The following is a 24,825-nucleotide window of genomic DNA, read 5'->3' as shown; positions in this document are numbered from 1 at the left end:
AGACAGAAAATTATTCATGATCAAACCATGATCAGTGTTTAGCATTTTTCCTTAAGTTTGATGTACATGCTGAACTTGAATGAACAGCTTGTGAACGACTCCCTTAATTCATTGAGATTCAACTGCTTTAGTGTTTTGGAAGCCTCTCACACAACACATCCCCCTTGGTGACTACTAGATTTTGATTGGTGTTTTCACAATTACACACAGAATGGAACAGAATCATATGCTAGGGGAGGGGCCTGCAAGCTTCTCTAAAGGGAAAGTGGTGTGCTACTCACCACTGGATCTCATTATGGAGAGATGGTGATCCTTTGTACCCTTCTTTAAAGAAAGAGTTGACCAGATCATGATCTAGTGCCCTGCTGCCCAGCTTATTCAAGCAGTAGCTGCTGGCTTCAAGTATTTTCACTCTTGTCCCATATTTGAAGCTTTCTAGGACGTTCTGACTTGTTATGTTTAACTTTAGAATCCACTAGAAATCCAGCGTTCCTCTTCTGCTCTTTGTTTACTCTATCACACCCGTCTTGACCAAAAATGGTCACAGAACAATGTCCCCGACATGAACTATCTGTTATGTGGGCTGTTCACAACCTCGCTTTTAACCATCTCTGCCGCACACCCCTGCAGCAACGCTCAGGCTGTGACTTTTCTAATTTCCCACTTTGTTGAAACTCAGACCGGCTCGGCAGTGTCCTCCCCTGTCCCCACCTTTTGTTTAGCCTAACGCTGCTGCACTAGCACACTCTGGCTTTGCATGTTGTGTTACTGGCTCTGAGGAAGCACATCTTATTTAAATGGAATGCTGCTAGTGAAAATGGACTCCTTCCATTTGATAGTCTCACCCCAGATGAATTGGACATGGTTTCCTATGAAATGAAATCACCTTTCAGGCTAAAAGGGAGCCTGAGAAATGAGCCCTGGGGGAGAGATATGGAGTCGTTTATGAAATGGGATGCCTAAGTGGTAGGTTATTAAATTGTGTGAGGGTTGATGGTGAACTGCTGGTCTAGATTCCATGTCCCTTGTCAGAAATTCATTTTAAAACTGAGGGAAGATTTTGAGAAACTTGTTTCACATGATCTTGGTTTAACTAGGAGCACATGCCCTGGAAGTGACTATCAGAGACTGCTCGCCATATTGATGGACTGAGAGACACTTCACAGGCTCTGTCTCTCAAGCTCCCCTTGATCTGCTTTCCATTTGCCTATCTCCCTACCCCTTTAGAGGTTTCTAGTCCAGAGTATTGGAAACAGTAATGGTGGATGAGGGAGATACACACACACATACACACACACACACACACACACAGAGGCAGGAAAAGAGAGAGCTATAAAATATTACAGCCATAAAAGTAGCCAAAAATGTTTTTTCATAGGAAAAGTGACTAATAAGGGCACCTCAGTGGCCCAGTTGGTTAAGCTTCTGCCTTTGGCTCAAGTCAAGATCCAGCTTCCTGCTCAGTGGGGAGCCTGCTTGTCTCTCTCCCTTGCCCCTCCCCCCACTTGTGCATTTTCTAAAATAAATAAATAAAATCTTTTAAAAAAGAAAAATGATTAATAAGAAAGCACAATCTATATGCCGTTTGTAAAACATGTAAATTTTATGCCATTGAGCCCATGAAATGATTATGTATTTCAGCACAGAGCCCTGAGGAAAAAGTCGGGCAGTGAGGGAGACCACATAGGATTTCCCCATTTAAACAGGAACTGAAACTGGAAATCTTGGCTTGCATGTTCTCTAAATTTCATTTTCATTCATCTTTAAATGGGAGCAAACCAAAGTTTCATAATTTGCATAATTTCCATTTTTCCTTGACCTACAAATCTCCACCTTCAGAAATAATTGACATTGAAAGATGACCTTTTGCTATATCCTAACCCTGCCCCCATCCTCCGAAAATAATGTGATTTCATATTTAATAAAGTAGCAATCTGGTTAGGAAAAGATTCTAAAAAATGATTTTAAGTGTGATTTAAAATATGAAGTAATACCCACCCAAGCAACACAGGTAATGGCATTTTACTCCTCCCTTGCACACAGGTCTGACATATTTTATGTCCTTCCTTTGAAACTTTCCATGGTGGGGCATCTGGGTAGCTCAGTGGTTGAGCATCTGCCTTTGGCTCAGGTCATGATCCTGAGATCCTGGGATCAAGCCCCACATAGGGCTCCCTGCAGGGACCCTGCTTCTCCCTCTGCCTGTGTCTCTGCCTCCCTCTCTGTGTCTCTCATGAATAAATAAATAATACCTTTTAAAAAAAAGAGACTTTCCATGGCAAAATTTCTTTTCAGAATGTACCAGTTGATAGCAAATGATTTTTCTTTGCTCATTAGGCTGGTGATTCAAGATGCTTGAATCAGCCTTATGTTTTATATCATGTGGTTATCAATAGGAAGCACTCTCTTTGAAAGAGATCTATGACATGGGGCTTGCTTCCCTGTTAAGCCTGATTTCTTCCCCTTTCTCCTTCTCCTGCTCCTCAAAAGAGTTTTTTGGACTTCACATTAACTGCTCCTTAGTAAATCAATTAAAGGTATTAATTGGAAGATGAGTCTCTTTTTAGATGAAATTTCTGAAAAATATATCATCTACAAGTAATTCTGTGGTCCCCCGTATCTCCATAACTTTAATTAAATGTCAAGGGCAATTATGTTCTCGCTAGCAATTAAATAATCTGAACTGTATATGACAGCTGCAAGCAATAAGTATTTGAAATATATATGACCAGGTTTTTGGTTTGTTTGTTTTTATGTAAACCATATGATTTATTTTTTGTCACTGTACATCAAATTCTACTAGTTCAGGTAAAATTCTCTTTTCCCTTAAGTCATTCACTTATTTGTAATTGTAATATTGTAGAAATTGTAAATAGTATTGCTCACTGATCAGCAAAATGAAATGCAAAGTAAGTTGAATGTAAGAGAAGCCAAGGTCTTTTCTAAAATATGAAATTAAATAAGTGCATTGCCCTATGTGCTGTAGCTAAATAAAATTACTATCCAAGAACAGAATTAATTGACATCATGGAATTTCAGACTAAAACAAATAGAGCTTGTGAACATGTACTGATACTTAATTAAAATCAGTCCAGCACTTGTACCATTATCTTTTCTCTCTCTTAAAAAAAAATTCATGTTAGGAAAGATCATAAACTACATTTTAGTTCACAGAGATGGAAACAGCTACAGTAATTTCAAAACGCCCCGTATTGGCTTAGTACATTATTCACAGATTGTAGGCTATACTTGGTCTGATGGAAGGGGGAGGAAAGTTTTCTAAACTTTCATACTGATTGCTTTATGAGTTGAAGTCACATAAACTGATGTATTCTTCTACCTTCTTCCTGATTTCATTTTGTAAATCTGCCATAAACTTGCTACCTTTTTGGGCAAAAAAATAATTCACACTGTCAAGATGGCAAAAAAAAAGTTTTTGTCTGTAAATATCCCAACTGCAGATACAGAATTTTTTATATGAAACTCAATTTTTTTTTTTGCTTTTTCTGATTTTCTAGTATTCATACTTTTATTTCTGACATCTATGGGAGGGAATCTGAACTTTACCAACCAAATGTTTACCATCAATCCTAGAATAGATTTAAGAGTGTCTACACATTTTTGTTATTAATCGGACTGTTTGTTTACTTAGAATTGAATCTATGTTAGAAAAGCAGAAAAGTCTACAAATTCTTAGCAGAAAAACCATAAGGGATTGGAGGACATATTTAGCTTTCTAAATATTTTAGTGGGTCAGTTTATACTTTACTTCTCTAACATTAGTACTGAGGATTTTCTTTGCAATACATTATTTTCTGTGACATTTGTAAGGCATTGTAGAGGCTGTGTTTGGAAATATAAATTAAGTTGGAAATAAAGAGGTCCCATTTAAGATGTACAAAATTGAGCCATAGGGATACCTGTCAAAAATATTTCTATATAAGAGCTCTCTTTAAAGCTATATGCTTCAATAGATGTAATAACTTCTCAGATATGCTAATTGAATGTTGTTTTTGTGAAACCATCAGGGGGGAATTTTGACAGCTCTTTTGACGCAGAGAAAGGTGTTGGGACCATTGTCATTGCAAAACCTTTGGATGCAGAACAGAGATCCATCTATAACATGAGTGTGGAAGTTACCGATGGGACAAATGTTGCTGTGACTCAGGTAAGAGGTCAAATTACTAAATGGTGAGAATGCCCAATATTCTGCTAATCAGTGGCTCAAGTGATCAAAGAATGTATTGGAACTAGTAAATGATGTTTATGGATTCCTCCTTTAAAAAAAAGAAAAAAAAAACATTTAAGAGAACAACCTAGAAAAAGAATTCTGTCAATGGTGTTGTATCACTTAGCTGTGACTATTCATGCATGGAAGACTGATACGTGTTTGCTTCTTGATCAGTTGCTGTAGATTTATCTTTTTGACAACAAAGTCAACTTTCCTTGAATTTACAAAGGAGAGGACGTGTATATTGTCTGGGTCAATGCACCAGTGTATTCTTTACCTTTCATTTGTCAGTCTGAGAGTTAGAGTTAGAGGCACCTAAGAGTCTAAATTCATTTAACAAAGTAAGATGAGTGATATGTCCAAGGTCACACAGGCTTCAGTAAGAACAAAGACTGATTTAGGTGCCCTGGCTGCCATCTCTAACACTAGCCTCTATGCCAATGGTCCTTCATCCTGGCTGCACAGTAGAATTCCCCTGATCATGGGCCCCAGGGTATCAAAACCACTGAACCCTCAGCCCCATCCACAGAGATCCTATATGATTCTAACAAGCAGCCAAGGGTGAGGGCCATTGCTTGGACTCTCTTGAGTGTTGATGAAAGGGCATTGAGAGCAAGGAGGGGGAAAAAATCTCTAGATGAGACTAACACAGTGTTAGATATCAATAGGGGGGCAGATTTACTCTAAATATAAGAAGAGTTTTTTAGTTTTCTATTTTAGCACCAGAGGCCATAGGCTAGTTACTGGAGAGGACTGGCACACACGCATGTCCCATCCCCCTTCCATTCTCCCTGCTTCTCTCTCCTGTTCTCATGACCCCAGAAGCCATCACTAATCAATCAAGGTTCTTTGTCCTGCTCAGCCCAAATGTGCCCTGAGATGACTTAACACAGTGTTTCGGAAGCAAAGACGAAATTGTTGCCAACCCTAAAGTTAGCAAATGTTGATTTGAGAGGTGATGTAAGCTCTTGTAACTATGTAGTTTTAAAAAGGAGGAAGATTGTTTCACGTGCTGCCTCTTAGTTTGAAACGGTTTCAAAAATACAGTAAGACTTTCTCCTTTGAGGCTGTTCATAATCATAAAATGGTGAAATTTTAAAGAAACATTAGCGTTTGTTTCTACTTTACTTCTTACCTTGACTTACTCTACCTTTTTCTTTTCATTCAAATACACTGAAACCCAGAACATGATGTGCATGAGACAAAGCAGCCAGATGTGATGAGTCCTGATCCTTCAACCCATGTCTTTTCCTAGGATAACTATACAGCCCTAATTACCCGACAGAGTCCCATTTACACCTGTTGCACTGGTGTAACTATTAATAGTTATCCCATTCACTCTTAACATTGCCCCAGTTGGAACAATAAGTTATATAGACTCCCTACTTAAGTCTGTACTGCTTCAGAGGATATTCAAGACTAAAATACAGACTCCTGGAAAGGACACCATGGTTGAGATCCAATGGGACTCACACAATCTAAAAGCAAGCCCCAAAGACATACAAAGCAACCCACTGAAAGATTGCTAAGTCTTTATTGCTCATTCTACTCTTAGAACTGGCCATTTCTTAGTATAGCCAACCTCAACATTTTAGCACCGTTTAAAAACACAAGACATATTTGAGTAAAATACAAATAAAGCATGGAACCATACTCATTTCCATACCTTTCTCCAGGATTTTATAACAGTTGGATTAAATGGTAATTCATTGTGCCCTGAATGTTTTAAGATACAAAATAAATGTGTTTAGGGTGAGTGAACAAATAGTAGTTTTTAGTCAGCAGGGCCTTCATGGCAGGTAGGCTGGATCTTCAAAGCACACAACTGATTCATATTAACTGAAAAAAAAAAAGTCCATGAAACTCTTCTTTTAGAGTTTCATTAGGACCAGATGAGAAGCCATTTCACAGCATGTATTCCACAAGTATTTCTTGGTTTCATACCATGTGATAAGAGCTATGCTAGATGCCTAGGGTCACAGTGAGTCAGTTTTAAAACCAGATGACTGATGTACACACATTTAAAAAAAAAGTTAACTTGGAAGCATATATTATAAGACAATGGACACATTGTTCAAGTCCTACTTTGGCTGATTTTAGTTCAGATGAATGCACCTTAGACTTTTCTCCAGAGCCTATGGGAAGAGTTAGAGAATTGGGGTGAAGTTAGAGTTTTCCTTTGGCAAGGCCAAAGCTAAGTAGATTAATGAAAGGTAGCAGGAGATTTTCTTGTCTAAAACTGCCAAGTCACTCTGTGTCTCCACAGGTGCTTCTCAAGAAGTAAGAATTAACTATTTCCAAAGTCTAAACTTGTGTGTCACCATTACTACCACCAGGAAAACTCCGTCCTTAAGTCTGTGTTTGGGCCTGAATACTACCCTGCCCCCAGCCTCTGTCAATCCAGACCTCTGCTCACATTTGCCACAGCTCCTCTGACAATAAAGACAGAAGCGGCTCTCTCAATTAGTCAAAGCATTCAGTATCAAGAACATTTTTACAAAAAGATGTTTTGGTAAAAAAAAAAAAAGAGAGAGAGAGAGAGAGAGAAAGCATTCTAGATTTCTCTTAGAAATCACTAAAGCATGCTCCACCCCATAACCCTAGGCAACTTAATGATTCCACCATCAAAGAGATACCCTTCGCCATATAACTAAATAAATGTTTTGTAGCCCAAAAACACCTGTTCAGTTTTCCTTTGGGAACTTTTCTCTACTTTGTTCCTTTGGAATCATAAAACATCTATGACAAGGGCTTCAAATCAGCCAGAAACAACATGTTGAATTTTACTTCACAAATGTCAAATAAATCAGAGCCTCAGGGATCTCTGTGTATACATGAAAACCCTTCCTTCATCTTCATTTTTATTCTGTTGTCCCAACTTGTAGGATTCTTGTGCCTCAGAGCTACAATATCTGGCGGCAAATAAATATCCTTTTCCTTACAGAGATTCCCTAGCATGCGTACAGAATATAAAAAGGTTCTGTGGATTTCAAGTTCTAAAGATTCCGATGTACTAAATGAACACTTAAGCAGATGACTTTCTCCAGCTAAAGTAGGAAGAGATGCACCAAAAGGGGATTTCAGAGATTTCAAATGTGAGATGATTTGAAACATCATTGCTAGGTCAGGTATGGAGGAGGTGATGTGGCAAGAAATGCAGGTAGCCTTTAGGTATTGAAAGGGCTTCCAGTTGTCAGCCTGCAAGGAAACAGAGACCTCAAGCCTCCAAACTCGAGGAACTAAATTTGGTTAACAACCTGAATGAGCCTGGAGCTGACTTCTAGAAAGGAACACATCCCCGCGGACCCCTTGACTTTGATTTCATGAGACTCTTAACTCAAGTAAGCCGCACTGTACCCAAACTTCTGACTTACAGGAGTTAACAGGAGATAACAACGGGTGTTGTTTTAAACCAAGTTTGTGGTAATTTGTTATGTTAGAAGTAGGAAACTGTTGTCATCTTCATTTTACAGAAAAGGAAATTGAGGCAAAACAAGATTACGTAGCTTGAGTAGATCAGGTTTCAGACGTAGGTATCTGGATTCCAGAGGCTGCTCTCTTAACCACTGCACTGTGCCACCTCTCAAAAGCAAGGACAAATCTTTGTTACCTATTCTAAGGCAGGAAGAGAAACTCACTTGGCTCTACTACTTATGAGCGGGGGACGCTTTTTAAGATTGCTTCCTGGGGGACACAGTGCCACCTATGGTTGTTAGAATGTCTCATAGCCAGCCATACATGCAGAGGAGAGAGCAAAATACCCCATCCCCTCATTGCCTCTGCTCAGCCTGATGAGTTTATGGGCCACAGGGACACACTTTACCAAGGATGAGAAATTAAAAGGTTTAACAACTTTCCCCATGTATCTATCAAACCTATATGAGCTATTGTGTCTTCGTAGCAAGTGTAAGTAAATTTAGAGCATGGCTCTTCCAAAGGATCAATGGATGGAAAGATATAATAATACATAATGCCTGATATTTGCATAGTGAGACTTAACCAAGCTTCTTTCTTAAGTTTCATTCATTCCCAGCAACTTACCGTGAATAGTTAAATCAAATATTATCATTATACTCATTTTTCTGGTGAGGAACCAGCACACAGATTGGTTGGGTGACCACCCTAGGTGTACACAAGTAAAGAGGTCCAAACCCACTTTTTTCTTCTCAAAATCAGCTATCTCTGAAAGTTTCCCTTACACATCTGTATATACAAAATATATGATTCATTAGGGGAAGCATTTGCTTTAAGGGAAGGAGCACTGACCTTGAATCAGGTGACCCAAGTTTAAGTCAGCACTTAACCAGTTGCAGGTGGCTCTGTCTCTGTGAGACTCAATTTCTTCTATGTAATGGGGATAATACCTTCCATACTTCTTGGGTTATAAGAATAAAATCAGGTCTTTTTTTTTTTTTTACTTTTTAAAACATTTTATTTATTTATTTGAGAGAGAGAGAGAGCACAAGCAATGGGAGGGGCAGAAGAAGTGGGAGAAGCAGACTCCTCACCAGGGAGTCCAAGGTGGGCTCCATCCCAGGACCCTGGGATCGTGACCCGAGCCAAAGGCAGACACTTAACCAAATGAGCCACCCGGGCACCCCTAAAATAAGATCTTTTGAGATATCTTGAGTTGTGTGATGTGCTGGACACATGCAGCTTTTATTATTAGTCTCATCCTCAACTTAAATTGGAATAATAAACCTGATAACTATAAAATATTGTGTGTGCATCTTTCATAGTTATTCATGAAAGACAGCAGAGATATTCATGCCCAAATAATAATCTAAAAATTACATTGGTTTGATTCAGGGACTTGTGACATGTACTTTGGTGATTTTAATATGCTTTTCTTATTCAAGTCTTGCTTTGATTTATAAATATAGGAAAATCAGCTTGTATTTGTATGCTCCACAGCCAAACCTTAGATTAAAAATCTTTCAGATAAACTCCAAATTTCTTCAGCCCCACAAAAGCAGTTAATTGAGTTAATTAGCCGCAGAGGTTTTCTGCCAAAGAGTGTGTTTTCAAGGGGGCTGAGAGGTCTGGGACCAGCATTCCTCAGGGTAGCCTTGCTCTTCACAGCCTTGAGGATTCCATTCTTCTTTTGTCTCTAAGCAATGCGTTGGGAGTTCCTTGCTGGTCTCCTTCCTCAAAATGCAGACTTTATCTTGAGGATTTAGACTTTTTCTTATCCTTTCTCTCCATCTTGCTCCTGCTTTAAATTGAATTACTTTTTAAATGAATTACTTTTGCCGAAGCTGCTCCATGATTCCCTGGATGCAGGAACTCCCAAGAGATACTTCCTTTGTCTTCTTTAGCATCATCTCCCTCTTAGTAGGTGAAAAAGGAAGTAGCCACAAGCTTCCTTGTACATTTACGTTGGGAAAAGGCTAGAAGTAGTACAATTCTATAGAGATCAAATAAGGCAGAAAGCCAACTCTAAGGTGAAACTTTCTAGTAAAAAAATAATGACAATAAAACTTCACTGAATGTCATTGATTTTTGTCTAACAACTTACAAGTAAATCAGCTTTTGAAAATGGATTCCAATTTTAAAGGCAGCAGGGAACTTTCTATTTAGAATGATCCTATGATTAAGGTTCCCAGAATGAGAATGGTCATATCAATTATCTCTTGTGTCAGTTAGGATTTCTGTATAGCAAGACATATAATATTTGCATGCATAACTGTTCATATACATGTTAGGTGCATTTATAATAAATGTGTATATAATTTAAGTACACATGGAAATGGTAGAATGGAATGAGTGTAGAGTTAGGCTCTATATGAACTAATTTAAACTGGCCTTGCCATTGGAACTTTGGGCACCGCCCCCCCCTTAACTTCTCATATTCTCATTTTTCCCATTGATACCCTGGAGACCATAAAGCTTAAGAAATGAATATGATGTGGATTTATAAATTGTTAAATAAACAAACCAACATGATTTTTCTACTTATATATTCAAAAACAAAATTTGTAAGCTTGGAGAGAATACAGGGGGCATTACTATTGAAATCATGTAGAATGTTTTAAGTATTGGTTTCGAAATGCCAACAGAGGCAGAACACAGTTTCAGTAATTTAGGATTTAATTGGTTCTAATAAAAGACAGAGGCCTTACTCTATAACTCGCCCCATGGACAGTTCATTCCATGAGCCTTTGTAAAGCCAAGCTTGGCATCTACCCATACTTAGCTTAGATGAGCCTGCAAAACCCAAAGTGTTTGTGGTGGGCAGCATTGAATACAGCTCTGAAGAGACTTCCTACATTCAGGTTTCCTCCTGCTTTGATTCCATTGTACTTCTTTGGGCCTTTCAATTACCATTTTGAGCACAACATCTTTGAGAGTTACTTTGCTTTGTTTGTTAGTTCAGGAGCTCACAAATGGCCCCAACTGTGGGAAATAAAAAAGCAAATGAGGAAAAGGAAGTCTTTTACAGAGAAACACTTGTTCTGACTGTAGATTAGGCTCAAGACAAAGCAAGCAGAAAGAGGCAAGCTTTTCAGGAGCACATCAACTTTGAAACTTCCCGAAGGTCAGGGCAGCCTTGCTGGCTGGAAAGGCTTTTTTTATCCCGTTAATATAGCTGCTTCTGTGAACACAAATATTTTAGCATCTTGACTAAGTTAACTTGAACTTTTTAAAGGAAAGAATTGGCAATCAAAGAATCTAGCACGACCTTCCAAATACAATGAAGATGAAAAACAATACCTAAAACTCACAGGCACACTTCTCAGCCCTCCCTTTTTTTTTTACCATAAACTCCAGCCAAATCTTATTTCCATGTGAGACTCACTCTTTGGGCAGGTCTTCCTAGCACAGAGGTCATAACACTGCCCTTTTCTCTTCCTCTGAAAAGCACCTGTGCAACCAAAGTGAGTGACAGTGCAGCTATTTATAAGAAGAGCCATGGTCTGACCACATTTATTTTTAAAAGTAAATAATTTTCTAGAATGCAGCCAAATGCCTGCATATTATGTAATGGAGAATTGGTAAAAGCTTTCTCATTAGTCAGTGATAAGACAAGGAGGTCACCATCTTCACTACTATTTAACATTGTGCTAGAAGTATTAGCCAATGCAAATAGATAAAGCAATTTGCATTATAAAATTTATAAAGAAAAAGGTAAAACAAATGTTAATTCCTCAACATGCACTCCCTGGAGTTTGCACATTTTGGATATGAGTTTGGGTGCCTTTCTTTTCTTTTCTTTTCTTTTTTAGTGCAAGAGAGTGCTTGCATGGCAGCAGAGGGGCAGAGAGAGACTCTCAAGCAGGTTCCATGCCCAGCTTGGAGCCAGACAGAGAGCTGAATCCCACGACCAGCCAAAATCAAGAGTCGGACACAACCGACTGAGCCACACAGGCACCCTCAGGTGCTTTTAATAATTAATATGGTCCCCAAATTCAAAAAAACTCACAAAAATAAAAACTTTTTTTAAGTACTATAAAAATATAAAGAAATACATAATCATTGATTTAGTTGCTGCTACTATTATTACTACTATGTTTAAGAGTTTTCTTGTTGTCATTTTTGTTATTGTTAAATTACACTATTAATATTATGATGGTCATCACCTTCTTTATAATCATCATTTTACCTGAATCATGGCTGAAGAGAATCAAATATGTGGTATTACCTCTGTCTAAACTTTGTCTATCAAAATACTAAATACTTAACTATGACATTTATTGAGTGCCTGCGAAGTGTCCAGCCCTGGGCTAGATGCTGGCTATACATTGATGATCTCTGAAATTTATCTGTAATCCCAAAATCAATCTTCTCAGACCCTTGTGGTCATTTCTGGACATGCACAGAGCAGCAAAATATTTTCCCTGCTGCTATTTAACAAGATGACACTCTGCCTTCTTGTCTTATGCTATATACAAGTGTCCTTTTTGCAATCCATTTAGTGCTAGGTTTTTTTGCATTTTTGTGTTCTTTGTTGGTAATCTCACTGTTTGAAAGACCCCAAAATGAAGTACTGACGTGCAATCTCATGTTCCCAAGTGCAAGAAGGACATGATGTGCCTTACAGAGAAAATATGTGTATTCGATGAGCTTCATTCAGGCATGACTTACAAGTACTGTTGGCTGGAGATTTTCTCCCTCTCCCTCTGCCCCTCCCATTGCTCTCTCTCTCTGTCAAGTAAATAAATAAATCTTTAAAAAAAAAAAAAAAAAAAAAAAACCTATTTGAGGAAAACTAAAAAATCCCTGAAAAATGAAACTGTAGATCTAAACAAATGAAAAAAGACAAACTATATCCTTGGATAGGAAGACTCCATCACAAAAGATCAGTTCTCCTATGGTTGACCTATACTTTTATCATAATGCAATTTAAATTGCTATCAATTTTTTGTCAGGTACTATAGCAGTTGATTATAAAGTTCATTTTGAAGAACAACAAGCAAACATAGCCTGGAAAACCCTTAAAAAGAACAAAGAAAAGGCCTGACTTTTCTAATTAAGACATGTTGTAATGCTTTTGTAATTAAAATATTTTTATGAAAAAAAATATTTTTATGTTGGCATATGAAAAGACGAACCAATGGAATACAATAGAAAAATCTAGAAATAAACAATTTGCATATGGAAACTTAGCATACAATAAAAGTAGCCCCTTGAATCAGTGGGGAATATATTGTCTTATAAAAAGTAGTATTAAAATAAATGGAAAGCCACGTGGAAAAAATAAAACTGGATCCATTCCTCACATAATATAGGAAACATTAAATGGAGTAGAGATATAAATGTAAGAAAAGGAAACATGTAAGTGCTATTTTTTAAAAAATTGAGTGAATGTATTCACCTATAACCTGGAAGTGTAGAAAATGTTCTAAACTCTGACTTAGGGTCCAGAAACAATACCAAAAAGATTGATGTATTCAATTCCATGAAAATAAAAATAAAAGCTTTTGCATGGCAAAAAAAAAAAAAAAAACTCACCATAGCAAAATAGTTAAATGACAAAATTGAAAACATATTTGCAATTTTATCACCATGCTTCCAAAAATAAAGAAGGAAAAGGCCATCTAATCCATAAAAGAATGAGCTGATATAAATAATTTTCACAGAAAAAGAAATGCAAATGACTCTTAAACATATGAAAAGATGCTCATCCTTACTCATAATAAGAGAAAGGCAAATTACAAGTACACTGAAATTTTTTTATCTATCAGATTGGCAAAAAATACAAAAGTTTGAGTGCATACTCTGTTGGCAAAACTGTGAGAGACAGTCATTCTTATATATTGCTATAGGAATACAAATTAATAAAACTTTTGGGAAGAGGAATATGGAAATCACTAACAAAACTATATAAGCACTTATCCTTTGATCCAGAACTCACAATTCTAGGGACCTAAATATATGGTAGCAAAAATATAAAAAGATGAGCACGAGGTTCATCTTTGCACATTCTTTCTAAGAGTGAAAATTAGAAACATCTTACATGAACATCAAGAGAGGAATGGTTGAATTAACTGTAATCCATCTACCCGTTGGAAGAGTATCTCTATACTGTTGTGGATTGGTCTTCAGAATATGATAATGCAGAGTTTCTCAACAAGTGACACTATTGACATTTTGGGTCAGATAGTTCTTTGTACTGAGAGACAATCCTGTGCATTGTAGAATGTTTAACAGCATCCTTGCCCCCTACCCATTAGATTCCAAGAATACCCCAACTCACAGCTGTGACAATGAATAGTATCTCCAGATATTGCTAAATATCCCCTTAGGATATTTATCCCCTCATCCTCAACTGAGAATCATTGATACGCTGTTAAGTGACATGGCATATCAGGGGGCAGGGGAAAATGTATACAGTATGCTTATATTAACAAAAGAGGTGGGAGATGCCAGGGTGGCTCAGCAGCTAAGCATCTGCCTTCAGTTCAGGATGGGATCGAGTCCCACATCGGGCTGCCTGCATGGAGCCTGCTTCTCCCTCTGCCTGTGTCTCTGCCTTTCTCTCTCTGTGTCTCTAATGAATAAATCAATAAAATATTTTTTAAAAAGAGATGGATACAATATAACATTAATCTTTAAAAAATCGTTACCTGGTGGCACCTGGGTGGCACAGTTGGTTAAGCACTGAACTCCTGGTTTGGGCTGAGGTCATGATCTCAGGGTCATGAGATGGAGCCCAGTATTAGGCTCCACACTCAGTGCAGAGTCTGCTTGAGATTCTCTCTCCCTCTGCCCCTGCCCTCTCACCCTTCTCTCATACTTTTTTTGTAAACTTGAAAATGGTACTTTTATATATAATGTAAAACAAAATTAAATATTAAAACAAGTTTAAAATTTGTAAGTAGGGACACCTTTGTGCCTCAGCATTTGAGCATCTATCTTTGGCTCAGGGCGTGATCCCAGGGTCCCGGGGAGCCTGCTTCTCCCTCTGCCTATGTCTCTGCCTCTCTCTGTATCTCTCATGAATAAATAAATAAATAAAATCTTTTAAAAATAAAAATAAATAAATTAATTAAATAAAATTTGTAAGTAAAGAGAAGCAAATGAACTTACATATCTACATACAAAACTCTAATGTAACTTTACATATACTGGGGCAGCCCAGGTGGCTCAGTGGTTTAGCACCACCTTCAGCCCAGGGTGTGATCTGGAGACCTGCGATCGAGTCCCATGTTGAGCTCCCTGCATGGAGCCTGCTTCTCCCTCTGCCTGTGTCTCTGCCTCTCTCTCTCTCTCCTCTCTGTATATTCTCATGAATAAATAAATAAAATCTTTTAAAAAAACTTTAAATATACTTATGAGACTGAATATCCCTAGTGGGATAAATCTCGAGGACTGAAAGAACTAAAAATAATATTAAATTGCTTTTGGATGATCAGAGTTGTGATATAATTATAATACCAATATTATATTGTAATTCTGAGACTTGTGTGCATGTATTTCATATAGAACAGTGAATAATTGTGATGATGTTATTGAGCATGAGAAATTTCAGCGTGGGGTTTCAGCATGGGATATAGGTATAAAAAGATTGAGATTAAGTAAAGACCATGATGCCCTAATTTTGAATTGGAAGTGTCAGTGTGAACTCAGAAATGATTACTAAGAACAAAAAAACCTTTGCTGACTCTCTCCACTGAAAAAAAATTAAACACAATAGCAAATCCAATAGCAATGACCATTCCTAGCACCATTTCTAACATAAAAAGAAATCAATGCTTTTTGGACAGAGAAATAGATAATACAAGACTGGGTCAGAAAATGTACAAGGTGACCCTGGAAAAAAATCACCAGTAGTAATTATTAGAAAGCAAAGAAGCTATCAAAGACTACTAGGATTATGTCAAAAGATCTCAAAAGCCAACTTGAAGAGACTCCCACTGGCCAAGGAAGGGCCATTTGTGCATCAGTAGGTATAGTAACTACAATGGACAGAAACATATCAGCTGTGATGAAATTCATGATCTCATACTAATGCTTGGAAAAAAAAATACTCCATTGGTCACTTTAGGAGGAGCTGAAGAACCAACTCATTATTTTGAAATGGTAAACAAAAGGAAAGAATTAAGTATTTATTATGACTTTAGTAAAGTCATAAGAATAAATTGTCTTCCAGAGTAACCAAAAATTAGAGAGAAGTTTCTTTTTAGGACTTTTCTAGCTAACAAATGAGGAATAAATCAGAATTAAAATGTTACCATTTTTACATTTTTAATGAATAAATGTTATCTATGTAATGATCATCAGTGGTTGCTAATACTACATAACAAGAGTGAGAACTAGATATTATCTATATCCAGATGGAAATATACTGTCTCATCCATTAGAATTTTTTTTTTCTGGTTAAAAAAAAAAAAAGAGGAAGAAAGAAGGAAATTTAATGTGAATCTTATCAAGTCTCCTAGTTCAAACTACCAGTTTATAAAAAATACAGGGAACAGAACGACATAGAGAACAAAACCGAGGGGAAGCAACAAGCAAAATTCTGGCTGTGGCACCTAAAGAGAAAATGGTAACAGTTTGTTTACCACCACCAGCTACAAAATAAAAGTTGCAAGGAAATAAAAGGAGACAGAAGGAAAACCTGTGAATTAAAAGGATGTAACAACATCCTTTAATAATTAAAGGATATAACAACAAAATGTAATGTTTAGACCTTATTTGCATGTCGTGATTTTTTAAAATATGTTTCTTTTTATAATACATAGCATGCTAAAAAATTACAGAAATATGAACACCCTGAATATTTAATATTAAGGAATTATTGTTTTCTTTGTTTGGGTGCAATAATGGTAGCGTGTGTTTATTGTAAGAGTCCCTGTCTTTTAGAGATACATACTGAAATTATGGGATGTGCTTCAAAGTAAAATAGGTGTGGGCAGATGGGGGTGAATGACTACATATATAAAACAAGATTAGCTATAAATTGATCACCATCAAAGCTGAGTTCTGAATATGTGAGGGTTCATTAAACTATGACTGAGTTATTTGGTTACTATTATTTATTTATAATCTGCCCAAATTTTTGTATAAGAAAATGCCTTATAAAACAACTTGAGAACCTCATATTTTAGCTATCACCAGTACCATGTTCTTCACTAGACATCTCCCATCTGAGGGAGAGCCACTGTGTGGGGACCCTGCAGTTGAGCTCTGATTGCTCTGAAGATGTCACCTCTCTGTTCCTGCCTCCCCTTCCTCTGCCTCTTTGTTACTCTTCCCACCCCGTCACTGCTTCCATGTTGCATCCACTTTAAGGAGCTCATAAGGGAACTTAAGATAATAGAAACTTAACAAACTAAGGTCACCTTGTGATCTCTTACATTGCGCCTCAAATAGTCCTGTGGAATTATCACCCCCAGGGGGCTGTCTCAGCTGTTCAATTAATGGTGAGAATATTGATTAGCTCATAGTTTATGTTCCTGCTAATGTGAACTACTGGTTTATTGTCAGCTTCTAATTATAGTGTTTTCATTTGAGATCTTCCTACATATTGAGATAGCTCCTAGAAGCTGGGCTCCAAGGACGCGGAGGGAAGAGAGGGGGAGGGGGCCTCTTTATTAGCAATGAGTGAATTGGCATTAGTCATCACTCTTGTCTTCTTTTAACTATAGGTATTTATCAAAGTGCTGGATAATAATGATAATGGCCCAGAATTCTCTCAGCTGAATTACGATGTCACAATCTCTGAGGACGTGCTTCCAGATACAGAGATATTGCAGATAGAAGCCACAGATAGAGACGAGAAGCACAAGCTGACCTACACTGTCCACAGTAGCATTGACTCTGTCAGCATGAGGAAATTCCGGATCGACCCCAGCACCGGCGTGCTCTACACTGCAGAGAGGCTGGACCATGAGGCCCAGGACAAGCACATCCTCAACATCATGGTAGGACCAGACTGCTAATTTGCTCTCCTAACACAGTCAGTGACCATTCAAGACACATTTCTTGGTCTTCAGAAGTATAGGGCACTTAAATTTTGTAAGTAGTAGTAAATTTGGTCTTCTCACAGCAGGGTCGCCTTTGTTTCTGCCTTTTTTATTTCAACAAGGAAAATTGCTATTGTTCCTCAGTGACCCGATATTTTTGCCAAACTGAAATAGTAGGTGAATTCTGCAGACAGTGCCTGCTGACAGGCTGACTTGGGAGGGGAGGAACAGGTCGTGTTTTGGTAAATCTTCCAAGCGATGATATTGGTTCGCATCCAGAAGATTCTGTGGAAAAGTTGAAAAGAAGTTCCTTGAGAAGTTAATTGCAAGGGTGATCAATCTATGCAGTGCTCAACCCTTGGAAGCATTTAGAGAACTTATTTATTACTTACGGCACTGGCACTGGACCCAGTAGTAAATACTGCCATGCAAAACAGATCACCGAAGCCTGTAGAGAGTGCTAGTTCAGTCCAAACTTGGGTTTGTGGGACCTCCAAATTATGTGGAAGTTGCTTTAATTTTAAAGTGGAGTTTTCCTAGTTTACATAATTGGGAAGTAGGGATTAATAAGAAACACCCTTGATTAGTTTATGGCCTAAAACCCATCACTTTGACCACCCAAGAACCCTGTGAGCAATTGCACAGCCACTGCTCAACAACCCCCCGACTTCCTTAAGACACAGACTAAATCTTGTGTACTGATTGCCTTTAAAACACAGTAAGATGCTACCAGTTTCCTTGCAGCTGAAAGTGATGTTCCACTAAGTGCTATTTTTCCTTCTTCTCTAGTTCAAAAACCCTCCTGGGTAAAGAGCAAGGTTCAGGTCACCTGGGTGGCTCAATGATTGTCTGCCTTTGGCTCAGGGTGTGACCCTGGGGTCCTGGGATGAGTCCTGCATCAGGGTCCCTACAGGGAGCCTGCTTCTCTCCTGCCTATGTCTCTGCCTCTCTCTGTGTCTCTCATGGATAAATAAATAAAATCTTAAAAAAAAAAAAAAAGAGCAAGCTCCAGTGCCATGCTCCCATACCCTTGGCAGTTTCCAGCTGAGACCCCCTGGGTGGGAAGAGGAGGGGGATCCTTAGAAACCATCAGATCCACCCTCATTGATTTAAGATACTTCTTCAGCACCTACTGTGTACCAAGCACCATTCTGGGTGCTGAGTATACAAAAGAGACAAAGCACCCATACTGAAACAGACCTAGTCTCAATAATCCCAAAATACAGAGTTCTGCTTGGTCCCTGGGTGTGCAGGCCAGTCTACAGGCAGGAAAAGTAAGCACATTCACTGTGTTGCTTTTGCATGAGTTTTATTTAGGGGCAGAAACCTTATGCCAATGACTAACTCCATTCTCACTATTCAAGTCATTTCTGTTCATTCTTAAAAGACTCAAAATTCAGTTTGGTCACCTTGTATCATTTATCATTTCTGTAATTGATTATTTAGAGCAAACATGTCCTTTATGCTGCCTTTCACCAAGCTAAGCCATTTTAGTAATTTTGCTCATTCCTTCTAGGTTCTACTTCTGAAAAGCTCTTTCCCTTTGATGGCTTTCCTCAGTCTATTTTCTCATTTCTCCACATCTCTCTGAAGTTATGAAGTCCGAAATTGAACAAACTCAAAGCACACATTTGATTAGCGCTACATAAAATTATAGCAAAAATCATGTGGTGAGGGCTAAAGAATTGATTACAAGCTTCTGGCATGTGCAAACCGGGGGAAACTTGAAAGCAGTCAGGCAAGTTTGGTTGGTGAAGTCATAAGAAGGGGTCTGGCATTTTAGAAACTAAGATTTGGCATCTTCCCCTTAAAAAGGGCTCTCTCCCCCAGTCCTGGGCCTTTGCCTTTGGTGGCTCTCCTTGCCTGCAACATGCGGCCCACACCACCCTTTTACCAATTCTACTTACTTTTGTTAGCTCTTCCAAGAAGCTGAGTGCCAGGTTAGCTGCTTCTTACCACTCACTCCCGTTTTGGCACTCACCACCAGGCCTTCTCCTAATTTGCTTGTTTCTCTATCCCATACTCACCTGTTGGCATCTGGAGGGCAAGGACCAAATCTGAATCAGTACTTGCACCTCCAGAGTGAAGCATGGACTCAACAAATAATAGGATGGCTGTAAATGTTTACTGAATGAATGAATAGAAAGCAATGCCTGCTTTGCATTTATCAGTTCTTTCACTAAATGTTTTAGTTTCCCCTTCAGAAGAGCGTCCATCCACCACTGCATTAGCAGCTATGTACACAAATGAGGGGGTAGTGGCTGTGGGCAGTGGTGCAGAGCAAAGTGCTGTGTTCATGATGCTCAGGCAGGCAGCTCCACGAACACAAACCGAGCACATACCATACATAGGCTGGTCATAATCCTGAGCAATAAAATGGACATGGCCCTGACTCTCAATTTGTTCACAATTAGTGCCCTCACTCGATAGTAACCTCGTTTACTGAGTACCTACCACATGCCTGGGACTGCATCAAGCACTTTGTGTGAGTTACCTCATTTTCTATTTGCCACAAACATAGCCATGTGAGTTCCTTGCAACTTAAGATCTTGTATTTTGCCTAAAGGTCAGAGATCAGGAGTTTCCTTATCGAAGAAACTTGGCCCGAGTCATTGTGAATGTGGAAGATGCTAATGATCACAGTCCTTATTTTACCAACCCACTGTATGAAGCATCTGTGTTTGAATCGGCTGCTCTGGGATCAGCTGTTCTGCAAGTGACGGCTCTGGACAAAGACAAAGGGGAAAATGCAGAACTCATATATACCATAGAAGCAGGTGAGAGCTGTTGTGCAGATTGCAACCTAATGCATGGCATTTGACCCTCAGTAGTGTTTATCGCCATGTGAAATTCACATAGCTGCTACTGGAACATCTCCAAAAGAATTGTTTGGCCAAGCAACTGCCCTGTTTGTGTGATGACGTTATACAACATGCTTGGCATTCTGGTAATATGTTTTCCATCACTGACCACGAGGAAGGAGTTCCCTTTTATTGTGCTGTTCTTGGAATTTTCTGGAATGGAGGAGAGAGAAGAAATGTGTGGTAAACTCAGGGGCTTTTACCGATGGGTCAACAAGCCATGGCCTCCCAATAAAATAATTAAAGTCTCTCATCTCTTGAGGGCTCACAGGCTAGTCCATGAATTGAATCCTACATGTCTTTGTTTATTTGTTAGTGGGTGAGCTGTGGGCTTCAAAAATGTCTATATCCCACAGTTAGCACAAATTCTCTTCACTGGAGGTGATTCAGAGTAGCCGAGTGGGTGGTAGATATGGAACTGCCTACTTCACCAGACACATGAATATATACAGGCTCATATTTTGTTAAATGTGAAATTTTTTAAATCAATTTTGACATCTCTAAGGCAAGACCATACTTCACTGATGGTTGAAAGATGGACAGGAAGAAAACATTTTCAGCAGAAAAGATGAATGTCCAAGCAAGGGATAGGACTGTGAACCTCAAAATTACAAATAGCCCTTATCTGCTATATTTTCCCTTTACAAATTCTGTCTTTTTTTGAATATTCAAGCCACATATTTCCAAAATGTTCTGCAACATTATATCTGTCATGCATAATGCCAAATGCTGTCTCCTTTTATGCCAGCTCTGGAAAGGCTTCTTTCCCATGATTTAAATGTGGAGCATTTTTGTGAGTGGTTGAATTAAAATATGAATGCTAGAATGACAGTTTTGAACTAAAAAATATTAGTAAAAGAAAAGCCAGCAATCTTCTTTTTTTAAAAAGCCACTGCAATGAATGATCTAAAACTATTTCCTGTATTAAGCACCTACACTTTATAGGAGTCGAATCTAAGCTCTATACAAAAACATAGTAAGATAAAGAAGTGAAACACACTAGTTCATAGCAGCCAGGCACACCAAGCAACTTCACCTGTTTCTTTTCTAGATATTTATGGAATTTTCTTCTGATCTAAAGCCTGACCGGTACTTCTTTTAAAATTCTATTTTGCATCTGTTGTTTTACCGCAGGACATTTTAAGTATTTAATTATATAATCCTTGTTCTTCCAGTTCCACAAATAACGTAGAGAAACTTCTTTTTAAAAACACAGATATTTAAATAACGTCACAGAAAGTGTCACCTGATCCAACAACTCTTTAGACTCTTTCTACAGTTTTTTTTTTCCTAATCTGATATATATTTTTCTTTCCCAGTATTTATCCATGCACCTACATTGTTTCATATCACTGTGACTGTGATCATGTAGGTAGGGAGTTTTATTTCTGTTTTTTTTTATTTAACATTTTCTAAGCATTGTCTATGTTGTCTACTTGCTTTTTGCATTTGTCATTAAGGCTATTACTTACACTCTCCTAGAAAGGCAGATAACTTCTAAACCAATTTGGAGGTTCCAAGGGGTAACACGAGAGCCATTTCCCATCCTGCTGATAAGACCACTTTCCTTATCTTTCAACAGGCACACACTATAGCCCAGTGCTATGGGTAGACAAGGGATTTCATCATTCCTTTAACCACTGACTCAAAATAGAGAGAAAAGTTATTTTCTTAAAATATCTTTTATATAGAAAACTTGAATTTCCAGAAACCTATAGGAATGCTTGGTATCTCAAAAAAAAATCTTTTTTTTTAATTTATTTTTTATTGGTGTTCAATTTACTAACATACAGAATAACCCCCAGCTATTAGAAATGACAAAAAACAATCTTTGATTGTATGTATAAGAAGCTATTGAGGATTTTAGCGGGTGTGCAGTAAGTCACAAGTGGTCATGGGGCTCCTTCATGGACAGACAGACTTCTGCTAGACCAGGACTGCTCCTGGCCAAGCTAGTTCCTTTCCAGATCCTGGTAGGAGAGAAGGAAGACCCAGATGCTGCAACATTTTGAAGCAAATGACAGGTGGTTGTATAAAGTGTACATTTTATGCAGGTTCTCTTACAAACCGCAGATTTTCTCTGCTTACTAGTGGACTATAGAATTCCTATCCCCTGCCTGGCTTCTGAAGTAACTACTGAATTTTATTTGGGCCCAAAGAACTGAGACAGATTTTGAGTGCTTCAGGTCTTATATTTGGTTCAAGTTTCTGTTTGGTGCAACAGCACCTCATGAGTGGCTCTGAAACACAAGAGATGAGGACTAAGAATTGAGTTATGATGGGGGCATATTGGATCCCAAGATGCATATAGAGAACCAAAAGTCTTTTTTTAAATCTATCTCTCCTCTCAATCATTTAATACATACTGTTGAACACCTTCTTTGTGCCAGAACTGTGCTTTGTGCTAGATAAGTAATGATACATAAGATAAGCACAGCTTTTGCTCAGTTGCCAAAAGTCTACAAGAAGCTGAAGAAACAAGGAAACAAGCAGACATTAGTTTCCGAGGATTCAAGTTTAGCAGGAGAGAATAAGCAGGAAGTGGATTCTAAGAAAATGGGCAGGTGGTATGTTGAAGCAGGAAAGAAGCAGAGAGCCCACTTTGACCTCATATACAAGCACAGCACTCCAGAGTCGTGTGACAGCAGGTGAGTGGCTGTGGGACAGCAGGGTTATGAAGTTCTACTCAAGACCAGAAGCTGGCTCCCCTTCATCCTTGCCATGTATAATCTTGCTGGGCATGAAGGAATGTGCTGGGCTTACAGCAAGGGAGGACTTGGCCAGAGACTCCACAGCAGGACTCCACAGCAAGGAACACAGAGGAACATGATTGTGTTGCATTAAACATTTGGGGTTGCATTATGTCTACAATCTACATTTTCCTCCTCGGAGATACTGATGTAAAATGATTCCTGCCTCCTTGAAGGGTCTGTGACTCAAATGTAGGCCTCAAGCTCAATTCCATTATTTATTGAACATTTGCAAGCTTGCTCATGAGATCACTGAACTTCATGTAATCCTCACAAAGGGCTCATGTTCAGGTGGCAAGGGAAAAAAACCATGCCGACACCAAAGATGACATTGTTAAATACTCACATTTGGGGGCTGGAATCAAATTCTTTACTTCTTTATTATCTTAATTCTTGGGGCACCTGGGAGGCTCAGTTGATTAAGCAGCCAACTCTTGATTTCAGCTCAGATCATGATTTCAGGGTCCTGGGATCAAGCGCCACATTGAGTTCTACATTCAGCAAGAACTCTGCTTGAGGAGTCTCTCTCCCTCTCCCTCTGCCCCTCCCCCCTGATCACACTCTCACTCTCTAAAAAAAATTAATAAATATTTAAATAAGTTAAAAAAATAAGTTAATTGTTTAAAAATAAGCGGATTTTATAGGAACATATTCTCAGGCACAGAAAAGTTTATTGAATAAGTATGTAATAAGAAGTACGTATACAGCTGTATTTGCTGCATATTTCAGGAAACACATGTAAGTGCCTGTCAGTGCAGGAGCTTGTCTTAACAATGACATTTAAACCGTCTCTGTGTCTGACATACTGCAGTACTTCAAACAGAAAGAAAAATGCAGAGATAACTGAATGACCAAGATTTTTAATTTTGTTTTTGAAGAATCTAGACACACAAGCATGTGGAGTATCAAAAAACCTGATGAGAGAAGCAAAAAGCTAATTTAACTAGGTGAAGGACTCTGCTTCACACTGTCCACTACTTTTCAGCCAGATTCTTTACATTCCTCAAGTCTTGTGTTCCCCATTCTTTACTCCTCCCTTATGCTTATCCTCAGCAATCTCAGGTTTCACACCACTGCATGTTTCAGAGGCTTCAGAGGCGAGGCTCTCAACTCCTGGGTTTTTGCTGTTCGCAGCCCTTCCCATTCCAGATACATCAAAGTGGAGTGCCAGTTCCTTGATTTCAAAAGGGTGATATGTCAGGTTTTTGGTTTAAAGTCTGGTTCAGATAGTCAGCAATTCACTACTTCACCAGGAAACTCTGAATGGAATGGTTACAGATTGGAATTACTGCCTTATAATTTTTATTCTAGTTTTATGTCTAGTTTTGTATGTATGTGTCTCTTTTGGGGTGTGAGGGAGTGAACAACACAAAGTTGGTCAGAAAATGTCCTCACAATTTACGGTGCAAACAGTGACGTGGGAAGAATTCTTCAGGCCAGAACAAGACCCCCTCACCTAAGCAGTATTTGGAATGAAGTCTGTTTTGATAGGGTAAAATGTAACAAAGTCTATCTGGGATAATCTGAAATCAAAGGGCTGCAGTATAATAGCTCCTACAACCATCTTCCTTTCT

At 38.4% G+C, this 24,825-nt stretch overlaps 1 protein-coding gene across 2 annotated transcripts in view; it reads left to right on the top strand.

Annotated features, from left to right (window-relative positions):
• Positions 1-24,825, top strand: part of FAT3 (FAT atypical cadherin 3) — a 646,715-nt gene that overhangs the window by 527,607 nt on the left and 94,283 nt on the right. For both annotated transcript variants that reach the window (XM_025419331.3, XM_025419329.3), the window contains exons 7-9: positions 4,029-4,168; positions 17,323-17,598; positions 20,207-20,417. In XM_025419331.3, the coding sequence (XP_025275116.3) occupies positions 4,029-4,168; positions 17,323-17,598; positions 20,207-20,417 (627 nt within the window). The remainder of the gene's footprint in view (positions 1-4,028; positions 4,169-17,322; positions 17,599-20,206; positions 20,418-24,825) is intronic.

The sequence above is a fragment of the Canis lupus genome, chromosome 21 (assembly GCF_003254725.2).
Source record: "Canis lupus dingo isolate Sandy chromosome 21, ASM325472v2, whole genome shotgun sequence".
NCBI lineage: Eukaryota > Metazoa > Chordata > Mammalia > Carnivora > Canidae > Canis > Canis lupus.
The sequence above is the reverse complement of the archived record's forward strand: the minus strand, read 5'-3'. Positions and strand labels throughout refer to the sequence as shown.